General features: G+C 30.0%; 2 protein-coding genes across 6 annotated transcripts in view; one reads left to right on the top strand and one right to left on the bottom strand.

The window, feature by feature from the left end:
* Positions 1 to 1658, top strand: part of LOC107448401 (Eps15 homology domain containing protein-binding protein 1) — a 78565-nt gene extending 76907 nt beyond the window's left edge. For all 4 annotated transcript variants that reach the window (XM_016063577.4, XM_016063575.4, XM_043042935.2 and 1 more), the window contains exon 17: positions 1482 to 1658. In XM_016063577.4, the coding sequence (XP_015919063.2) occupies positions 1482 to 1572 (91 nt within the window). In that variant the 3' untranslated portion in view covers positions 1573 to 1658. The remainder of the gene's footprint in view (positions 1 to 1481) is intronic.
* A 2889-nt stretch (positions 1659 to 4547) lies between these two features.
* The window catches only part of LOC107448390 (oplophorus-luciferin 2-monooxygenase non-catalytic subunit-like), a 53919-nt gene continuing 37369 nt past the window's right edge, over positions 4548 to 21097 (bottom strand). For both annotated transcript variants that reach the window (XM_016063562.3, XM_016063561.3), the window contains exons 2-3: positions 18777 to 19635; positions 4548 to 4801 (exon numbers count right to left, since the gene is read on the bottom strand). In XM_016063562.3, coding sequence (XP_015919048.1) covers positions 4644 to 4801; positions 18777 to 19635 — 1017 coding nt within the window. In that variant the 3' untranslated portion in view covers positions 4548 to 4643. The remainder of the gene's footprint in view (positions 4802 to 18776; positions 19636 to 21097) is intronic.

The raw sequence follows: 21097 nt of genomic DNA, 5'->3' as shown, positions 1-21097 counted from the left end.
TCTCACTCCATAATTATGCGCCTAACTTGAATTTAGATAGATAAAAGTCAAAATTGGCCTGTTTTGGGGTAAAAGCTTTATTTCAGTATTAAGATTATGTCATGAATGCCTTTATGAGGTATGAGTGATAAATGAGGTATTTACAAAATATTTTATTTGATTATATTTTATTACACTTTTTTTTTTTTTACAACAATGATATTTTCTAGGAGGAAAGATGAATTTGCTCTTTCATTGAGAACAGTGTTTATTTGGGTTATTATTTTTGTATGTTTCACAATGAAAGAAAGATTTATGCTAAAAATAGAATAGATCTGTTTAGTTAACATGGGATTATTAAGGTGTGTTATTCATTTGAAATGTATTATCTAAATGGATGTACAAAGTGTTCCTCAATGACTGCCCTTAATACATATTTTCAGAATCCATGCTAAAATAATTATTGTCAGTTTTTTGGTGAAGTAAAATTTAAGAACTTTTTTCCTAATTTGATTTTCACCTTTTAATTAAAATAAAGATTATATGACTCAAAATTGTGTTCTTTTGTATTAATAATTCTTTTTATTAAGAATTGTATATTAATAAATGTATCAAGGTTTAAATATATGGCATGTTAAATCATTATATATCTTTCGAAATGAGTAATTTATAATTGTTGTTTTATGATTAATATTGATTGAAATGCAATATTTGTACTTTCCATAATTGCTTTAATTCATTTCAAATAAGTTAATAAGTATTTATAGCGTGACTTAAACAAAACAATTTTTTATGTATAAATAATAAATAAAGCAATTCAAATCGTTTAAAACTTTTAATTTTGTCAGAAAAATGAGAACCCATGTTAGTCATGGAATATTTTTGGTGAAAGTCATTGAGTTTTGGAGGAAAAAAGGAATTTGAAAAATTTAGCAGTAATTCAGATCTTTTGAATTGTTTCATTTTGTCAGACAAATTATAGCCTGTGAAAGTCATGGAAAATGTTTGGTGGAAATCATGGGGAAATGGAGGAAAACAGTGATTTGAGAAATCAGACTTAGCTTGTATTCTTATAGTGAGATGCGGAAAGTAATTTGATTCAACCTAATATATTTTAATAATTATTGATGGCATATTTCTTTTTCCATTCTTTCTGCATTATATAAAATTATGAAGTATTTTTGGGATTAATATTTCACTGAAATTTTTACTTCATAAATAATAAAAAAAAGGTTTATATTTTTTTCCTAAGTTTTTTCTGAACATGGGTAATTTAATATCACAGTATTTTGAATTTTTTTAAAAATATTCTTTTTTTTGTATTTTATTTTAAAAGAATATTTAAATTTTCAGAAATATGTTTTTAATTATAATGAAAAAATTGCAGTTATTTATGAAAAAAATGAAATATAAAATTACTTATTCAGAAAGATATTTTTAAAAAAAACTTTTAAATTTTTTTCTTGCAGGAGGCTTAGTAATAATTGGATTTTATTTTACAGGATTGATGATGATCAAGAAGCAGCTGCTGGTACACGTGTTGCAAACCTTCGTTTAGAGGCTTCTCAACATCGACTTTGTATTCTTCAGTGAATTTATTATATATTCATTTACTCTTTTTATATTTTCTTTATATATATATATACACACGCAAATAAACATAAATATTGACTATAAAATTCTTGTATTAATAATGTCAACAATCATCCTGTGTTGAAATATATCTGTTTGTATAGTGTTCGCTACCTAATAGAGACTATAAGAAATTAATTTCACTTAACTAAAATTTGTTTTTCTGCCTCTTCATCTAGCCATCTTAAATCTGAAGTTGAATTTAAATTAGAAAATTTTTGTATTTTTAAGTATCATAGACATTGAAATTATTAGCTAAAGAGTGACCAATGTTAAATTAATTAGAATTAGTTTATTTTCCTTTGCACTTAATATGATTGGGAAATTTTTTCATTTAAATCTTTAACCTAACGTTATTATACTAGCAAAACAAAATCGTTTTGTTTCAGCCTACAGTTATATATATCTCTGTTTCAATAATATTGAGGGGAACACCTATTGAAATCAAACCAAAAAGGTCTTTTAGGTCTATAGCCATGGAATTGGGTATAAACCAAAAACTTCTCCATAGAAAAGGATTTGCTTTGTGTAAAGTTAAAATAACTACACCCTAATAGCTTCTTTTTCTGTAGCTCTACAGCCTGTTGCAGGCCAAAGTTGTCTCCAAAAGTTTCTTCTGTCAGGAATCATGGTAAAAAAAAGAAAGGTTGAAAAAGATGATCAGATTTTCATGAAGTAAGGGCCAATGTAAGTGAGTCAAAAGGATCATATTGAATATGCTAATTTAATTAGTGCAGACAATATTTTTAGTTGTGAAATTGGGTGCAAAATATGGACTTAGTCTGAAAAAGCATACCTTTCTTTTAAAAAATTAAGATTTTTGTTTATCAAAATATTGGAGGGTAGTCACAATCTGGATAATATGGTCACAATAGTTTAATCAGGAGACGAAAATTTTGGTCTCTTAATATTAGTTCAATTTTTGCATATTTCACCATATCTTAGGAAGATTTCAAGCGAATCAAAAAATTTTGCATACCATTGTAAAATTCGTTTATCCAAAGATAATTCCAGGTGAAAAATAATTTTTTGTAAGAATTTGTAATTGTCCTGATACAAATTTTTCTGTCCTTAGTTGTCTTGATTTTTAACAGTTTCAGCTAATATTCTGTTTTTTCTTTTTGTTTGTTTCAGGGCATACAATTTTAATGAACATGTAATTTTAAAGGAACTATTTGAATTTTTTTAACTTTCTTGCATTAGAAAAAAAATACGTTAAACTAAACCTATCAACCAGTATTCAAAAAGTGAAGTCCAAAATGTGTTTCAATTGAAAAGGAGTAAGCGTAAGAAACAGAACCCCTCTTTAGCGTTCCAGTTTCTTCAGAGAAACAAATTATTGCTGAATCAGTATTGGAACAAATATTTTAATTAAACCCACCCTTTTTACAGAAGTGTTTACAATACTTATCATTTTATACCGTCTGACAGTAACAGGCACTTGACCCCAAAGTCATGCACAGCAGGTGTCTCGCACATAGGTATTCAGGAAGAGTAAAGTTTTAAAGGAAATGAAAGCACTTTTACACATTACAGTTTCATTTTTTTTACTAATATAGGAGCCTCACTATGCACCTGCTGAACTCCAAAATATGCCTGATATGAAAGTTAAGTACTGCTGTGAGTATTGTATTGTAAATTTTTACCTGTTATAAATGAACTATTATTTTGTACCTAAAATGATATGTGATTATTAAAGTTGCTTAAGGGGCTTTTCTTTTACTTGCTTTTTTGTCCATTATTGTAATAGAGGCTATCTTATTATTTTTTTTTCTAAGATAAAAGATTGGGATGCCACTCTTCCTGGCTTTGAATCACTAAGATTGATATCCGGTATCATCCCTTTGAATCCCTCTAAAAGATTTTGATTCGCTTATAAAATTCTCCAGATATGAAGAAATACGCAACAAAGTAAAATTAACATTAAGTGGTCCAAACTTTGGACTGCTCTCCTGACTAAACCAAACTATTAGAACCATATTTTTCAGATTGCAACTACCCTCAATATTTTGAGGATTAGGAATCTAAATCTGGCAAAAAAATATTGTATGCTTATTCTAAGAAAGTACATTTTTTTTTTCTGATTTTGTAACTTAAAATATTGTCGGTGCTAATTAATTATAGCATGTTTGAGGTCACATCTTCTTAAAATTAAGATTAAATTTAAAAATTATTGAACTGCTAGCATTTAATATTAGATAGTTTAATTTGTAACACTTATAAAGCAGTGTCTAATTTGGATAAGTTATATTCATCATATTTTTTCTTTGAGAAATAGCTACTTTTTTAGTGAGACAAATCTACTATTTTACTTCAGACAAAATGTCATTTCTGCTGAGACGCTTTCTTTTTTTCCAGTATTCTTGTAGTATGTATGCATTGCACCCAAAAATGTCCTAATTTCTTTTTGTAAAATGTTATACGGATTTTTTTAAATCATTATGAAGCCTGAATAATTTCATTCTGTTACTACTATACAAGCTTATAAAACAAAAAGGAATTACGCTCTAATGAGCTAAACTAGATATTGTTGAATTTTGTTTGCAAAATAAACAAAAGAAATACTATCTATCAAGGATAGGTGAGTGGTCAGCAAGCAATAGCTCTACACCTTGTAAAAATAGAATAAACATTAAAATGACTGACTGTCTCTCGGAGTTATGATAAATTATATGATATTTAATTAATTATTATGACCTCGAAATGATAAGTGATGATGGTTATAGTCAAGATTTGTGAGTATTTATAGAAGTTGTCATCTTGCTACTGTTATTAAGTAACGTTTAATGATTTATTATTATCCTTTTTTTCATTTATCTTTTTTTTTTCAAACTACAATAAACAAAACAAAAAATCTTAACTGAAATTTCGTCTTACAGAATTTGTTTCAAAAAATTGTGTCGAATTGAGGTGGTTAATTGTCAGGATATCAAGTGTGCAAAGATTGAACTTTAGTTTATTTTAGGTAAACATTTCATCCACATTTGGATCATTGATTAAATTAGTCTCCTGATTTTCGATGCGAGAAAACATTATGATGATGATGAGCACCCAATATCATGTTGAGTGAGTTCTTGCAGAGATTTTTTGTCTTTGTCTGAACATTCAAATTCTAGAATTGGAAGTTTGTAGAAAATTGGTAGACGAACAACCCATAACGCCTTTTCACAAGTGCAATGAAATCGATTTTCTGAAAAAGAAAATGAAAAAAGTGAACACAATTGAAATTTCCTACTAAAGTTCTATTTCTTCATTTTAAGCATCATTAATATCAAAAGTTCTATTTCTGAGAAAGAGTAGTGAACAGCTGGCAACCTCAGTTTTATTCTGGACATGTTTGAATTACTTGTTTTAGAAAATGGAAACAGCTCGAAATGTGTTTTTTAGGAAATTGACAAAGCTCATAATGCGTGTTTAACAAAATGGACTCTGCAAGAAATGTTCAACCCAAATTTAACAATTAAACGAGACATTTCATTCCTACTTTTACTTTTTTAAACATTAAGCATAATCAGTACGGGGAAAGTCTCGGGATCGGGTTGACTGGGTATATTACAGACGCAACATTTTAGACATTTCTTTGCACTCACAACACTAAACGATTATGTAGATTTTAAAAAATCCAAATTTGAACAACGTCAATTTAATACCTCTATAGGACCCAGGACAACCTTGTTAAAAAAAAANTGCTTTTTTAAAAGAAAAAAAAAAAAAGAACGTCTACTTAAAAGTTAAAAAACCGGAATCAAATGCTATGTCCATTTTCCTAAACATGCACTTCGAGCTGTGTCCATTTTCTTCAACACTCATTTCTAGCTGTCTCCAAAATAAAGGCTCACTAACGAGTTCACGACGTAAAACAATGAAGAGCAGTTGCTTGCTTACATGCACTCTAACTAAAAGACTTTCATTACTTTTGCTCGACTAACATAGTCTAAAATTTTAAATCATTGCAAGTACACGTATTTACTTTCTCATAAAAAGAGTATTAAGTTTAAATCTTCCAAAATATTCAAGATAGTTATAGAACAACCTGACTCTTTCCAACCTCACCTCACTATACTATTGACACACTATACTATTTACTGCTGAAAAAATTGGGTAGTTCTAACTTTTGAATATAATATTGAATGGATCAATTTAAAAAATAGAAGTTTATAGGAAAGCAAAACATTTTGACCACAAAAGTACTTTTAAATTTTTGGACTTGCTCAAGTTTTCGAATATAAAAGCAGCAATTGCAATAGAATAAAAAGCAATTTTTTCTATGAATTTTTTCTTACGATTTGTTTCTATGGGATATAGTTTTTGAATTACTGAGAAGTTAAAATTAGATACGATTTTAAAACCATTTGCACATCGAAGAAATATTGCTGCACTGAATGGGAATCAACATTTGTATCTTGCCAGATGTAAAACAATGAGAGAACATTTAAAAAATCATTAAAAATAAATAAAGAAAAGAAAACAGAAAGCTATAGAAATGTATGGTTCGTTTCAAAATAAAATGTCAACATGTGGTGCTGTTATTATTTCATCAAATCAAATTGAGATTCTATGAACTGCTTAGCGTTTGCTTTGTATGGGGTTTATTCGTTGAAACAATATATATTTCATCACTTCAATGTTGATTGATTGTTCAAATTTTTTACTCATGGATTTCGCCAAAATGAAAATCAAAAAGAAACCTTTAGGTATTTTTAAACTTGATATAAAAGGAAACGTTAAGAATTGTTGTCTAAGAAATGTATCTTGTATCTATACCATCGAAATATAGCGAGTGATAATGAGCTGAGCCTCTTAGTCTTAACTATTTGAGGATAAAGTCGGCGAACAGTTATTTTTGCTATGTAACAAATCATACGTTGCCTATTTTGGTTTATATACACACATATATATAATTTAAACAAAGCAGCAGATTCTTATGAATTACTTTTTTAAATTTTCCAATCCCTAATAAGAAAAACAATAAACGTTAAAAAATGTTTTTGCACTAGAGCAATAACTTTAAATACTTTGTTTTAATTTTAAAAAAAATGCTTTGAAAAAATATTTCACTTAATAATCCTTCGCATAAACGCACAAAGATAATTTACAGGCAATTAAAACTTTAACAGTATTATTTCAAGTTTAGATCAATTAATTAAGCTTGAAATATGAAGTTAAAAAAAATTAATAAATATAAATATGATTTGGAAAAAATGCCCCTGAAAGAAGTCTTAAAATATGACACGAATTTTATAAAAATTATTTGAATGGATATTTTTTAATTTCATTATTTCTTTGAATTCTATTGTTCCTATTACATAAACTATGCTACCAATTAACTTTATTGCTTCTCTTCATTCCATTTAGCTAAAATTCGGTCGTCATGAACCAAAGATGTGGCTATTATTTCTTACGGTTGAAACAGGTATTCGTAAATTTTAAGAAGTGTTTTTTTTTTTTTTTTTTTTTTTTTTTTTTTTTTTTTTTTTTTTTNGTGAGAATTTTTTTTTTTTTTTTTTTTTCAAAACAAGACTTTTGTACCTGAGACGTTTTTTTTTCTTTTCTTTTTTCGCCAAAAATTGAAACGTCGACAAAAAGTTGCTGAAGGTCAAATTTCCTCAATGTAGAGTAACAATTTCCTCAATAGTTTCTTCTATGTAGAATAAGCGATTTTTTTTAATTAGTGCTTTTAAATTGATGAGGAAAAAATATTGATATGGTAGTTTCCAAAATGGTTACCCATCCGTTTTGAGGATCGTAATAAACATATTATCGCAGTACTTTAGGTATCTATTACCACAATCCTAATAATACTTATTACCACAATACCAGTAGTACCTATTACCGCAATTAGTTAATCATCTTTGACGTCAATAGTAGGTTAGCCTTTTTTTAGCCGCCTTCAGGACGGAAATAGTGTATTTGTTTGTAAGTGGTGGAATCAAAACCATTTTATTGAGCCAATAAAACTCAAAAAGTGTATCTGATAAGTATTTTTGGATAAAGTAATTAATTACGCTTTTCAACTTTGGTAATTTATTTGACAACTCTAACAAATAAGTAGTTTTCACAAATATAACTGATTTCGATAATAATTTTGAATATTTATTTTTCGTTTCTTTCTCCTTTAATTATTAATTTGCAAAAAGTATACACATTGGGGGTTACTAATTAATATTTTAGCGAAATAAAAGCAAAAATCCGTACCGAAATATGACAAATCACTATGTAATTGCTGGTTGAAACTCGGTTGTGCCCCCTATTTCCTCCAGCATACAAACAGGTTTTGATGCATTGACACTCCTTAATAGTGATTTGTCAGATTTCCATAATGTTTTTATTTTTCCTTCTCTTAAATCAAAGTCTTATCTACTAATAACCCTTAAATCACATAATTATAACTTCATTTTTTAACAAGAATTCTAAAAATATATATAAGGTTTGGCAGTTACAAAACACTCTGTATAAGCACATATTAAATGCTGTCATAAAATACTTTTTAAAGATTTAAGTAAATGTATTATACAGTAATTCTCTTAATTTGTATTACATTATACATTGATTAAATAATAATAAATTTTCAAAGTAAGAATGAGATTCAAATGTAAGTAAATAAAATCTGTAGCGTAGTGACCACTGCAATTATTTAATTCCAATTCACTAGTATATAAGACATGTTAACTCGATTCTATCCGGAGGTACCTTTAGCTAGATGACGATAACATTGTCGGTAGCCTAGCCCCACATTGGTGACCTGGACGTGATTTGAACATGCCTACCTCAACAGAAACACCCGCTTTGATGAGAACACGCCTACTTTGATGGATGGAATATAGTGAACAGTTGACTTGCTATTTATGACTGCGACATTGTCCTCTTCGCGCTGTTGCTACTCAGTCTCGTTCACACACAACGGGGAGCATGTATACACTCGACCGCAAATAGCAACATGGGTGTAACCACGCACACAACCGCGATCTTAATACAGCTCTCCCGACTAGCGCTCGAAGTCCTATGATCTTATTATAGCTCTCACCATCAGCGCTGTAAGTCCGGTTATTTTAATACAGCTCTCTCTCTCGGCCCCTCGCAAAACTGCAATGAATCAACTTGTGATATCCATTTATCGAGTTCTATCACAAATAAAATTCTAGTGGGGGATTACTGTAACACTACAATTATTTAATTCCAATTCACTAATATATTAGACATGTTACTTAGATTAATTACTTAGTTTTAAATTTAGTTCAGTAAAAACTCATTTTCGATGGCGATTAAAAACTCTTTTTATCGGCATTTGAATTTTTATATATAAACATCTTAATAATATCAGAATCTCGAAAATAAATAGATACTTATTTATTAAAGTATTGTGCTAATTGCTTGTCAAAGGGATTGCTTGCTAATTGCTTGATAATTGCTTGTAAAAAGGATTTATCGTCAATAAAATCCTTTTTCATCAACATATTGGATTAACCACATTGAATTTTGTAAATCTAACTTCATCGTAATCAGTGACCTTTCAAACCCCTAAGAATTACATAAGATGCAATTTATCAAAACGCTTAGACATTTTCTAGCTTTTTTTTCGATTCCGACCATTGTACGGCGTTCTCGTATTATATACAAGGAGGTAGTTATAATTAAAGTTGCCCTTATTACACTTATACAAACTCTATGTAGATCTACTATCTAGAGTTTGTTCTGGTTGACGGGTGTCCATAAAACATTGTGTGCTCGTTATACGAACCACTGGGAAAAGTAATCAACAGTAAAAATAAATTTTGACCAGCAGATTAGTAAAGGGCGCGCATATGGAAAAAAAACAAATAGAGACTCAAAACTTCTTTAAATTATAGCATACGTTCAAAGAGGATAGATAGTTCGTCTCATAATGAGGTGACCCAGATTCGAATCCCAGCTGTAGCTGGTTGATACGAATTCTGCTCCCGGATCGCACAGACCACAGTGCTGACATAAAATATCTTCAGCGGTATAGATGGATCTTGGGCTAGAATCACTCATGCCTTCGTGGTTTTCCTATGTAAGTAACGCAAATATCGGTTAGTTTCAACAAAAAGTCCTCCACGAAGACTAGTTTGTCCCAATGTAACCATCGTTGAACAGCGAACTCAATTCTGAGTTTGCGGCTAAAAATGTTCAACTGCGTAGCCTTGTCATTTTGACCCTAACTCAGAAGAGAAGGGAACTTCTGGGTCAAGCATGATGAGAAACTAGCCTTCGTGGAAGACTTTTTGATGGAACTAACTGGCATATGAGTTGCACGGCGAGGAAAACCTACCACGGCAAGCGGATTCTACCTCATGATCCGTCTACCACTGAAGATATTTTACGTCAGCACTGTGGTCGGTGTGAAACCAGAGCAGAATTCATATCGACCAGCCACCGCTGTGATTCGAACCTGGAGAATCAAGACTGCGAAAACGACGTTTTTTTCGTTGCAAAAAACCTCCTTCCAAAAATAATGCTTATTAATTAGTGCTAACTATTAAATAAGTTACTAAATCAGACACAAAAAAGCATATATATATATATATATATACATTGGATTCTTGACTCTCAAAAAAAAACCTAACAGATACAATTTCGAAAAAAATGGATCAAAAATCGGAGTGTTAGGAAGTTATATATATGTGGCTTCCTCCCAAAAAGAGGCTAAGAAATATCGCCATAGAAGGAAGAGAAATTTAATGCAACCATAATCTAATTGCGTAATCGACAAGAGAGAAATACTCCGTTGCTAAGCAACCAAGCTGATAGAATAAAAAAGAATGAAATAAAAACTGAAGTCATTCATCATTTTTATGTTATCCCGGGTAGGAAATGTTATTTTTTTTTTTTTTTTTAAAAAGTTAATTTTAAAAAAATCTTGAAGTATCTAGGCAACATATTTGTTTTTAGTTGATTTCTGTCCAAAAAGCAATAATTGCTTTCATTTTTATCTCCTTTTAAAATAAAATTTGAATTAATTTATAAATTATTTATAATTTGCAAAGATTTTAGCATTTGAACACAGGAACCTTTTATAAGGCATTATTTGTATTTTTCAAGTTGTTTTTCAATTCTATAGATATGAAGATTTTATACTAAAACTAAATTTGAGTTATTTTAATTATTTTACAAAGTTGTAGGACGTATCACGAAAAAGATGCCATAAAAAATGTAAAATACCTGGGAGAGATTATGATGCACATTTACAAGGTTTTATTTAATTCACGATATTTTCTCTTTTATATATACTATATGTATAAAGATATATATCTATCTATACCGAAGAGCCATTACATTATGACCATCCTGCTAATAACATGCGGGCCACCTTTAGCCCTCAAAACTGCTAGCACCCGCCGAGGCATTGATTCCACAAGGTGCTGATAGGTAGTCTAAGATATCTGGTACCAAGATCTCACCACCTGGTCCTGCAATTCCCTCACATTGCGAGGGGGTAGCGTGACAGCAGAAATTTGGTTTTACAAGTAGGACCACAAATGCTTTATTGGATTAAGGTCAGGTGAATTTGGGGGTCAAGACATGACTTGAAAGTCGGTGGAATGTTCCTCGAACCAATCCATGACGATTCGATCCTCATGAAATGGTGCATTATCCTGTTGGTAAACACCATCCCCCGCAGGAAAAACTGTTACCATGAATGGGTGAACCTGGTCTGCAAGTATCTTACAGACGTCAGGGATTGTTCTATGAGGATTATGGGTCGTAATGTGCCCCATGAAAACCTGGGCGAGCCCATTGTTATAGATGGAGGGTGGTCATAATGTAGTGGCTCTTCTGTGTTTATATATGTGTGTGTGCGCGCGCGTGCGTGTGTGATTGAAGAAATAAGTGAATGTAAAGAGACATTTTAAAAAGATTGAAATGTATATGTTTAAGAATATTTTATGATTCATTTTTTAAAAGATCGTTTCATTCTACCAAATATGTAAGTTACGTGGCTTTCTTTGGATAAAGATAATTTGCAAATAGCATCCTGATGTTTTTATACATTCTGAAACTGATTTTCGTAAATTCACCATAAAATGTTCAACAGTTCCACATGTTCAACTGTTACGATCCCCAAATATTGCTATTATAATTTCTTTGCTTTATTCCTTTCATTACAAACTTATTTTACGATTCTTACCATCATTACATACATATAGTCTCCTTTTAAACAGAATTCGCCAAGTCCTTACGAAACTGTAATAGTGGCAGAAAAACTACGAAGATAAATGTATTTTATTACGTTTATATTCAAAACAGCATTAAATAATCAACTTCGATATATAACATCAAATATTTGGTTACAAAATTTTAAGTTTTGAAATTTTAATTTTATAGTTAAAGATAACTTCTTTATTTCAGTATAGGTGCCACGGTTTTTTAAATGTCTTAAGGATCGCATGAAACCTGTTGAAATAATAATTTACAGAGGTTTGCTTCTTTCCGCTTAGGAATCTGATTAAAATAATGATAAAGGAAGATCCAAATGTAACACATTATACTTGAAAGGGAATTTTACTTTAAAGGAAAACCTAAATTAAAGCACTTAAAAAATTTATTAGTGTATTCATTAAAAAGTAATATACGTGGTAACGTAAAGAATAAGGTTTTGAGAAATGTTAAAATATAATTAAATAATAATAATTGGTAAAATAATTCTGTGAAACACACGTGGACAGGAAATTAAAAAATTTATTTTAAGATTAGGACGATATATAAAATGGTGAGAAATTTTAAGATGCTTATAAATGTGGACTACGTATTAATAAACGTGAAATATGTATTGAAGAAATTGATAAATATATTATTCCAAATCTATGCATACGTATGTAAATTATTGAAATTGTATCAATTATTGAAGGAACAAACTGAAAAATAAGATTAAGAATAGCTGATGTATAATCACATTCTATCAGAAACATGCTTTTATAAAACTCAACCTTCGTTGAATAAAATGTTTTTTATTCAATAAAATGTTTTATTCAAATCTCTTTACTAAATTACAAAAAAATTTTTAGACGACTAACAAAGAAACGCACTTTATTATTTAAAAAAAAAAGAAAAAAAGTGATTAGCAATCGGTTATAAGCAAAAAAAAAAAGGAATGAAATTTTGCGCTACGCGCACCAAGTCAAGTTCCTCGTAAGTTAGCCACATTTAAATATTTCTGCTAAGTCGCCAAATTATTTTTCTTTTTAAATAATTACTTTTTTAATTTTCCTCGGCTTCTACTAAATAAGAACAGAAGAACTTTAGATTTTTGAATAAAAAAATATGTACATTAATATGATACAAAAACATTTGTACCTCAGAATTAAAAATTTTTCATCCACAATCAAATTAAATAATAAAAAATAATAAATAATTATTGAAAATAATTTTTGCATGAAATTATCTTTGGATAAACTGGGTTTTATAAGTGGGCGCAGTTTTTTTTTTTTTTTTTTTNTTTTTTTTTTGAATTTATTAATTAGTTTTAAAAATATAACTAAAAGCATAAAAAGTGAAATTAGCATTAAGGGGCTCGCTTTGGATCCCTCTCTTGACAATGGGTACCATATTTCCCAGATTGAGGCTGCCCCTATATTTTGAAGGTTAAGAATCCTAATATGTAAAAAAATACATAGTTAGCACTAAATAATTAACATATTTAAGGCTGGACCCAGGAGCTATTAAGACTGACACTTTGTAGGTGAAAATCCGATCATTAGAACGAAAGCTATTCAGGGCATAATCTTTTTTTTTTTTCGCACAGTTCTACTCATAAGCATGTATTCATAGAAATATATGCCTTTGCAATTCACTGTTGGAATAAGTATGTTTTGACGGTCAACCTTATATTTCAGATTTTTAAGGACCTTTAACCTTCAAGGCAAAAGTCCACTGAAAGTATTTGTCTTAATAGTAAGTGTTGAAGTAGTAGAACACAAATTATCACAATACCAAGGTTTATTCATTTCAGAAAGAGTATTGTCGCATGTAAATAGAAGTTTTTTTCTTTAGAAAAAAAAATTTGAAGAATTTTCAGATTTGATTTCCCAAAATCTTAAGAAGAAAATATTTTTCGTAAAAATGAAAAAAAAAAAAACACCCGTGTAATAGTTTATCTAAAGTTATAATTTATCCTGAAAATTTCAACAAAATCAAAAATGTCAAAGTATCCAACTCTGCCGGTTTCTTATAAAAAAAGAAGAAAAAAATTGCTCTTAAACTATTAATTTCTCCCTATTTCATCTAGCAATCAAGCAGTTTTTGTTGTTTTGTATACCAGCCTTCTTGAACAGAGATAAGTCAAATTTAGATAGGATTTTCATATTTTTATACTAATGTGCGATACGCGTAACGTGCATATAATTTTGGCATTAATTCTAAACATATTGTTTATTTGTATCTCGACCTGCCCTATTTAAGGGCATAATGGGTGATATATGGGTGATTCTTTTTAAACATGACAATTCGGACCAAAAAATTTCTTCAACTTTAAAGTCTTCAAAATAATCTAAATTCTTTTGTGTATACCTCTTTAGTTACACTTATTAACATCTTAGAGTAGTTGTAGTTTATTGACATTTGCTCAAGAAAAAAAATAAAATAGAAATTCACCACCAAATCTTGAATGCCAGGAAAATGACATATTAACTTAGAAGTTTAAAAAACAGTCATTTTAAGTTAATAGTAAGTAACTCAACTTAAGCCTTTATGTTAGATGGACCATAAATTGCTTAAATTAATTCTTTTTATCCACTGTAGAAAGAAACAAAAAAATTTTTGTTGCTGATATGTACAGAATAAAATTGTGTATAATAATCAATCATTAAATAAATAAATAACTTTGATTACATCCAAGCATATTACAATCATACATAAACTTGGTATTAGGTTAATATTTGCTTTCCCTCTTTACAGTATTAGCAGTTAAAAAGAATTTCTGGTAACACTTCAATGTCCTGGCATTCATAAGCCAGGAAAATGACAGCCAGGATAATGACAAATTCGCCATTTTATAGCATATAACTTTACTTTAATTTAATATTTTGGCCTAAGACGTTTACATTCTGCAGAAAACAACAGGATTTCTTAAAATAACTCAGATAAATCTATGTAGTTTATATTATTAATGATTTCAAGAAAAAAAGAAAATGACAACACAAAAACCTACTCATCTTTAAAAAATTTTTGAAATGGATTTTGAACCAGAAAATTGGTTCTTTATTCATGCAACAAGACATGTTCAGATAGGAGGGTATATAATCAATCTATTAGCATAAGATATTGATTGCTGGCTCTATCTATTTTGGTTATAAACCACTAAATAAAAGTAGCCAGGAAAATGGCAGATTTTCTTGGGACGAACAAATTATTGACAGAAAAAATTATTTTAAACGAAGTTTTTGTTTTGCCCTCTGCGTATATTCTAGAAATGCTTACACCGGTTGAGATATAAAAAAAATTAGATATTGAAAAATTTATGGGAAGTTTTGAAGCTAGTTATAATTGGACACATTGTTTGGGACATGTCAGGAAAATGACATTCTGAAATTCAATTAAATTTTTTAACTATACAAAACAGTCAATGCTAGTGCAAAGTCATTTTAAAATGCTAACAGCAATGCAATTTATTAATTTTTAAAAAAAAAAGTTCTTTTAGGATTATAGTATTAGATCTTGGAGCAAGGGACAGTGAATTGTCATATTTCGTGAGAATCACCCATATATTAAGGGCGGTCATTGTGGAACACACTGTGTAATATTTTTTAAGAAATTTAGATATTATAGTTAAAAATTAAGATAACAATTAATTTGCTAAAAATTTCGATATTTTATATAGCTTTATAAATTTTTAATTATTTTTTAAGAATGTTAATTACTCTTTTTTTCCTTAATTCTTAAAGAAAAATATTTCAGAAAAATAAATATTTTTATTTTGAATCCCATTAGTTATTCACAAATTTATAATTGCATATGATTTACTCAGCTATATTAAGAAATTAAACCGAGAAATAAATTAAATATGCAAATGAATAATTTAAATTATAATATAATTAAAATTCATATTTTGTATAGAATTTCCTTGCGACTCTCATATACGGTTTTGAGAAACTTATTCTCCAGTAATATTTCAAATTTATTTATTTTATTAACTACCAAAACTGCAAATCCTAAGACTCTAAATAAATGATTTATAAATTAATAAACTTTTTCGATTACAATGCATTAATTACAAAAAAATTTAATACTTGCTTTTAAATTGTTATTTTTTAGTTGAAATTTCAATCTTCATTAAGTGTTAATCTTAATTAAGCTAAAATTACTTTTCTTTATTTTAAATTATAATTTATGACTTTAAAATTTTTTATGACGATACTTTCCTTTTTTAAAGTTTCAGCTATTATTTCAAATTAAATTTATTTTTTATCAATAATAATTACTATTTTTTCAGTTCATATAGTGCTGACGAGAAATAAAATCAGTGGTAGGCGGATCATGGGTTAGAGTCCCCTTGCCGTCAGGCTAACCGTGGGATGTTCTCGTGGTCTTCCTCTTCAAATGTAACGTAAATGAGGGTTAGCTCCATCAAAAAGTCCTCCACGAAGACAAATTTCTCCCAATACTCGATCCAGGAGTTCCCTTGTCTTCTGTTCTTGTCTTGTGTTCAGTCTTGGGCTCAAAATTACAAGGCTACGGAGTTGAACATTAGCAGTCGTTAAACCCATAAAATTGGGTCGGCTGCTCAGCGACGGTTATATATATATATAATACACCGAAGAACCATTACATTATGACCACCCTCCATCTATAACAATCGGCTCGCCCAGGTTTCCATGGTTTCTCGCCTAGAAACAATGTTCTCATGGGGTACATTAGGGGCCGTTCAAAAAGTACGTACTTCTCGAAGGGGGGGAGGGGATTTGCTATTTTGTACGGTTTTGTACGATGGGTAGGGGGGGAGGTATTGTACAAAGTACGTACTTTATAAACATACACCAAATTTAAATATGACTGTATCCTACACACTCCTTAATNCTTGGCCCCCAAATTCACCTAACCTTAATCCAATAGAGCATTTGTGGTCCTACTTAGAAAACCAAATTCATGCTGCCACGCTACCCCCTCGCAATGTGATGAAATTGCAGGACCAATTGGTGAGCGCTTGGTACCAGATACCTCAGACTACCTATCAGCACCTTGTGGAATCAATGCCACGGCGGGTGCCAGCAGTTCTGAGGGCTAAAGGTGGTCCTACATGTAATTAGCAAGGTGGTCATAATGTAATGGCTCTTCGGTATATATACCTAGTAGTAAAATTAAGTGAGTTGAAACGTCCACTGATAGGAAATTCGAACACTGTCTTAAGAAAACTACATTCAATTTGTCAATGCTCATTACATGCAAATATGCGTCAAATAAAAGTGTGTCACATCATTTTAGTTTAAATGAATGTTCTATCAACATTTTTTAAAGCATTTTCGGATGTGCGAATAATCGAANATATATTATATGTAATATATAATTAGATTTGGTTAATTTAAATCAGACTGTGGAGAGTCAATATTTGAAATGTTGGACTCCAATTCCGGACATTTCTCAGAGCCAAACTCTGATTCTGACATGTAATACATTTACATTTTTACCCAATCCTGGGAAAGAAGTAATATTATTACTTATGTTGATTTCAAGTTCAATTGATTTAACGATTTTTTTAAAATTGCATTTAATGTATTACCATTATAGTTAAAGAAATAACTTTTAACAAATATGTATTTTTAAAGATATTAAAATTGTGCAAAATCATTATCAGAAAAGAGCTCGATATTTTAATATCTCGCATAAATAATATCATTCTATTAAAAGAGTGTATGTTTATAAGAACTCGGAATTCATCACAAATAATACATTAACTTAATTTGTATAATTATCATTTAAATTAACTTTGCAACTTAGCCAAATAAAATTCATTTTGGATTTTATGAATTATTCGTTTCTCGATAATCTTCTCGATATTTCAATAGTTTCAATAATTTAATGTGCTTTTTTCAATAGTTCAATCTAACATAGACTCATAAATGTTTAGATGCAATTAACTAATTGTGTGATAATTTAAACAATTGCAGAAATATTTATTCGAATAATATTTTTGTTCGGGAAGTTTTAAATATTTATCTAAATAATTTTCAGTCTTCTTTTCTTCCTTTTACTTATAGAACTTATTTATAACCGTCGTTAAACAACAGACTCAATTTTGAGTTTACGACTACCAATGCTCAACACCGTAGCCTTGTCATTTTAAACCCAATCCAGAAGACAAGGGAACTCCTGCTTTAAGTAGTGGAAGAAATTTGCCTTCGTGGAAGACTTTTTGATGGAAATTAACCCACATTTGCGTTATAAAGAGGAAAACCACGAAAACCTCCGACAGTTAGCTTAACTGCAAGGGGACTCCAACCATGATCCGTCTACCACTGACGATATTTTACGTCAACACTGTTTTCGGGGAGAGCCGGATACGGAATTCGTACGACCATCCATCGCTTGTATTCGAACCCGGGCCACCTCATTGGGAGGCGAGTGCTCCATCCTCTGAGCCACCATATGTATAGGACTTTTTATTTTTATTTTATATCCGTCTGAATTTTTGGGTTTACGACTACTAATGTTAAACTCCGTAGCCTTGTAATTTTGAACCCAATCCAGAAGACAATGAAACTCCTGTTTTAAGTATTGGGAGAAATTCGCCTTGTGGAGGACTTTTTGATGTAACTAACCCGCATTTGCGTTATATGGAGAGGAAGACCACTAAAACCTCCCGCGGTTAGACTGACGGCAAGGGGACTCTAACCCGTTATCCATCTACCACTGAGGATATTTTTATGTCATTATTCTTTTCGGTTCTTGCCGGGTGCATCGGAATTCGTATCGACCAGCCATCGCCGAGTGTCGAACCCAATCCACCTCATTGGAAGGCGAACGCTCTATCCCCTGAGCCGCCATACTTATAGGACTTGGTTTAAATTACCGGAGTAGAGCAAATCCAAATCTGGCTCCACAGACTTGATTTGCATACAAATTATCGTCAGTAAACAATAAATTGCTGACATTTTTAGTTAACGTAATTAAAAAAGACTTTTAAGTAATAAATTCCAAAATATATATATACTAACTTCCAACTGAAATAGTTCCTGTTCTTCTTTCAGCCATTCTTTTCAGTACTTCCCGAAAGGCTTTTTCTTGCAGAGTTGTTAATTTATTATCAGTCAGATTTAAACTCTTGAAGACTTGGTTTTGAAACGCTCCTTCGGCAATGTACATAATTTTGTTGTTGTTCAAATTTAGCTGGAATTTCGAATTCCCTTCTATTGCGGAAAAAGCCAAATTGTTTAAAACAGTTAATTTATTATATTGCAAATCTAATGATTCCAGATTAGTGAGAAATTTGAAAGCATTTGTTCCAATGTGATTTATCTTATTAAATGAGAGATCAATTTTTCTGATTTTATTATTGAACGTTTTACCAAAAGCTTCATCAGGAATGCTTTTAAAGGAGTTGTATTTCAAATTGATAAATTCCAATTTTGAAAAAGCTGACAATTCTTTAAAAGGGAATTTTTCGAGATCATTGTGAATAATTTCAATTCGTTTTAGAGAATCTCTAGAACTGTCAAAAAACTCTTTGCCTATTTTTTTAAGAGTGTTTTTTCTCATATAAATGTATTCAAACTGCCCAAAGAGAAGAAACTCTAAACTCTGAATTCTAGAATTCGTTAGGCTGAATTTACCAAAAGGAATAAATTGTGGTATAGATCTTGTTGCACTAATGATGCTTTGGATTTCAATTATTTTGTCACAATTAAATAAAAGAAAAGTTTGTGGTCCATTACAAGTGCAAGGAAGTATTCTATTAGAAGGAGGGCATTGTTCTTCCAAGTAATAAGCTTCCAATGTGCTGTTTGAAGCATCGTCACCCTTTCCCTTTTCCACAAGAATTAAGATGTAAATTATTATTGAAGCAATTTTTTTCATCTGAAATAAACAAAGAAGACATTTAAGTAATATTCAAAGCTCATAGCAAATACTCATAAGAGAGGTTTCCAATAATCAGGGTGCAATCATCAGAACCATTCAGATTTCATTTCATAATGGATTTAATTTATACAGAATACTTAATATGTAATGTAATATATAGTTCGTTCATCAGGAGTTGGCCCTTGGCTCCACTAGGACGAAGAGTTCATTCCAGCTCAGGGAGTAAAAGGAGAAACGTCTCCACCCTTAAAATTGAGACTACCCTTAATGCGCAACTCTTAACCGCGAATTCTTTTTCAGTCACTAACTTCGCTTCGTCATCTGCTATTGTACCTTTCATTACTCTAGCTAATTAAATATATTAAAGTAAAATGTCTCAAAAAGGACAAACTATTCACTCAAAAGAGAGAAATATCATCAACTTTGTGAAATATTTAATGGTAAAAAATACACATAAAGGTTGCGAAATAAATATTCTTTTTATACGATCGTAACCTTGTTTAGGATTGTTCAGATCCTTCTCCTAAAAATGGCAAAATAGGATACCACGTGATTAAGGTAGAGCCAAGTGGCAACTCCTGGTGAACGAACTATACTTAGTATGTATTTATATATCTTTCAACACATTAGGGATCAGACATTGATATTTAAGTAACAAAAAATTTTTATACTCTAATTAATCATTATTGAATTTAATTACAGCAAAGAGAGATTAAAATATTCTTTAACTTATACGTTTGAAGATAAAGCTGTCTTTAGCAGGTGCAAATGCATTTCAGTTTTCATGGTTCGATTTAGAAATCATGGGCTGTCGTGGAGTTCGCTGTTCGTAACCGTCGAACAAATGTAGAGTAGACCTCACAATTGTAAAACTCGTCTATTCAACGATAATTTCATACAAAAAAAATTTTTATAGCTATTATTATTTTTTAAATTTAATTTAATGGTCAAAAAATTTCCTATAATAGGGTCTAAAAATTTTTGCACCATTTAAAAAAAAAATTTCCTTTTAAATTACTAAGTCCGAAATATGAAGACAATCAATCAAGTAGTTCTTGAGAAATAAAAAATAAAAAAAAACGACTCTTTGAAAGTTGATTACTCAGAAAATATTCAAACGATTTCATTCGAATTTTAGATTTTGTCACTCTAAGTTACATTGTTTAAAATGAGGTAAAGATAGTATACATCAATGCATTCAAATATGTTTAGCCATTAAATTAAATATTAAAAAATAATTATTAAAATTTATTTTTTCATGAAATTAAATTTGTATCAATGAATTTTATAATTGCGTGAAAGAAATTTTCGATTTTCTTAAAAAGTTCCCGAGATATAGCAAAATACGTAAAATGTAAAATACGTATATTAAAAGACCCAAACATTCGATCGCTCTCTCTCCGGACTAAACTTTTGCATCCATATTTTCCAGATTGTAGGTAATCCTCATAAATCGATA

This window comes from Parasteatoda tepidariorum, chromosome X1 (genome assembly GCF_043381705.1).
Source record: "Parasteatoda tepidariorum isolate YZ-2023 chromosome X1, CAS_Ptep_4.0, whole genome shotgun sequence".
Classification (NCBI taxonomy): domain Eukaryota; kingdom Metazoa; phylum Arthropoda; class Arachnida; order Araneae; family Theridiidae; genus Parasteatoda; species Parasteatoda tepidariorum.
The sequence above is the reverse complement of the archived record's forward strand: the minus strand, read 5'-3'. Positions and strand labels throughout refer to the sequence as shown.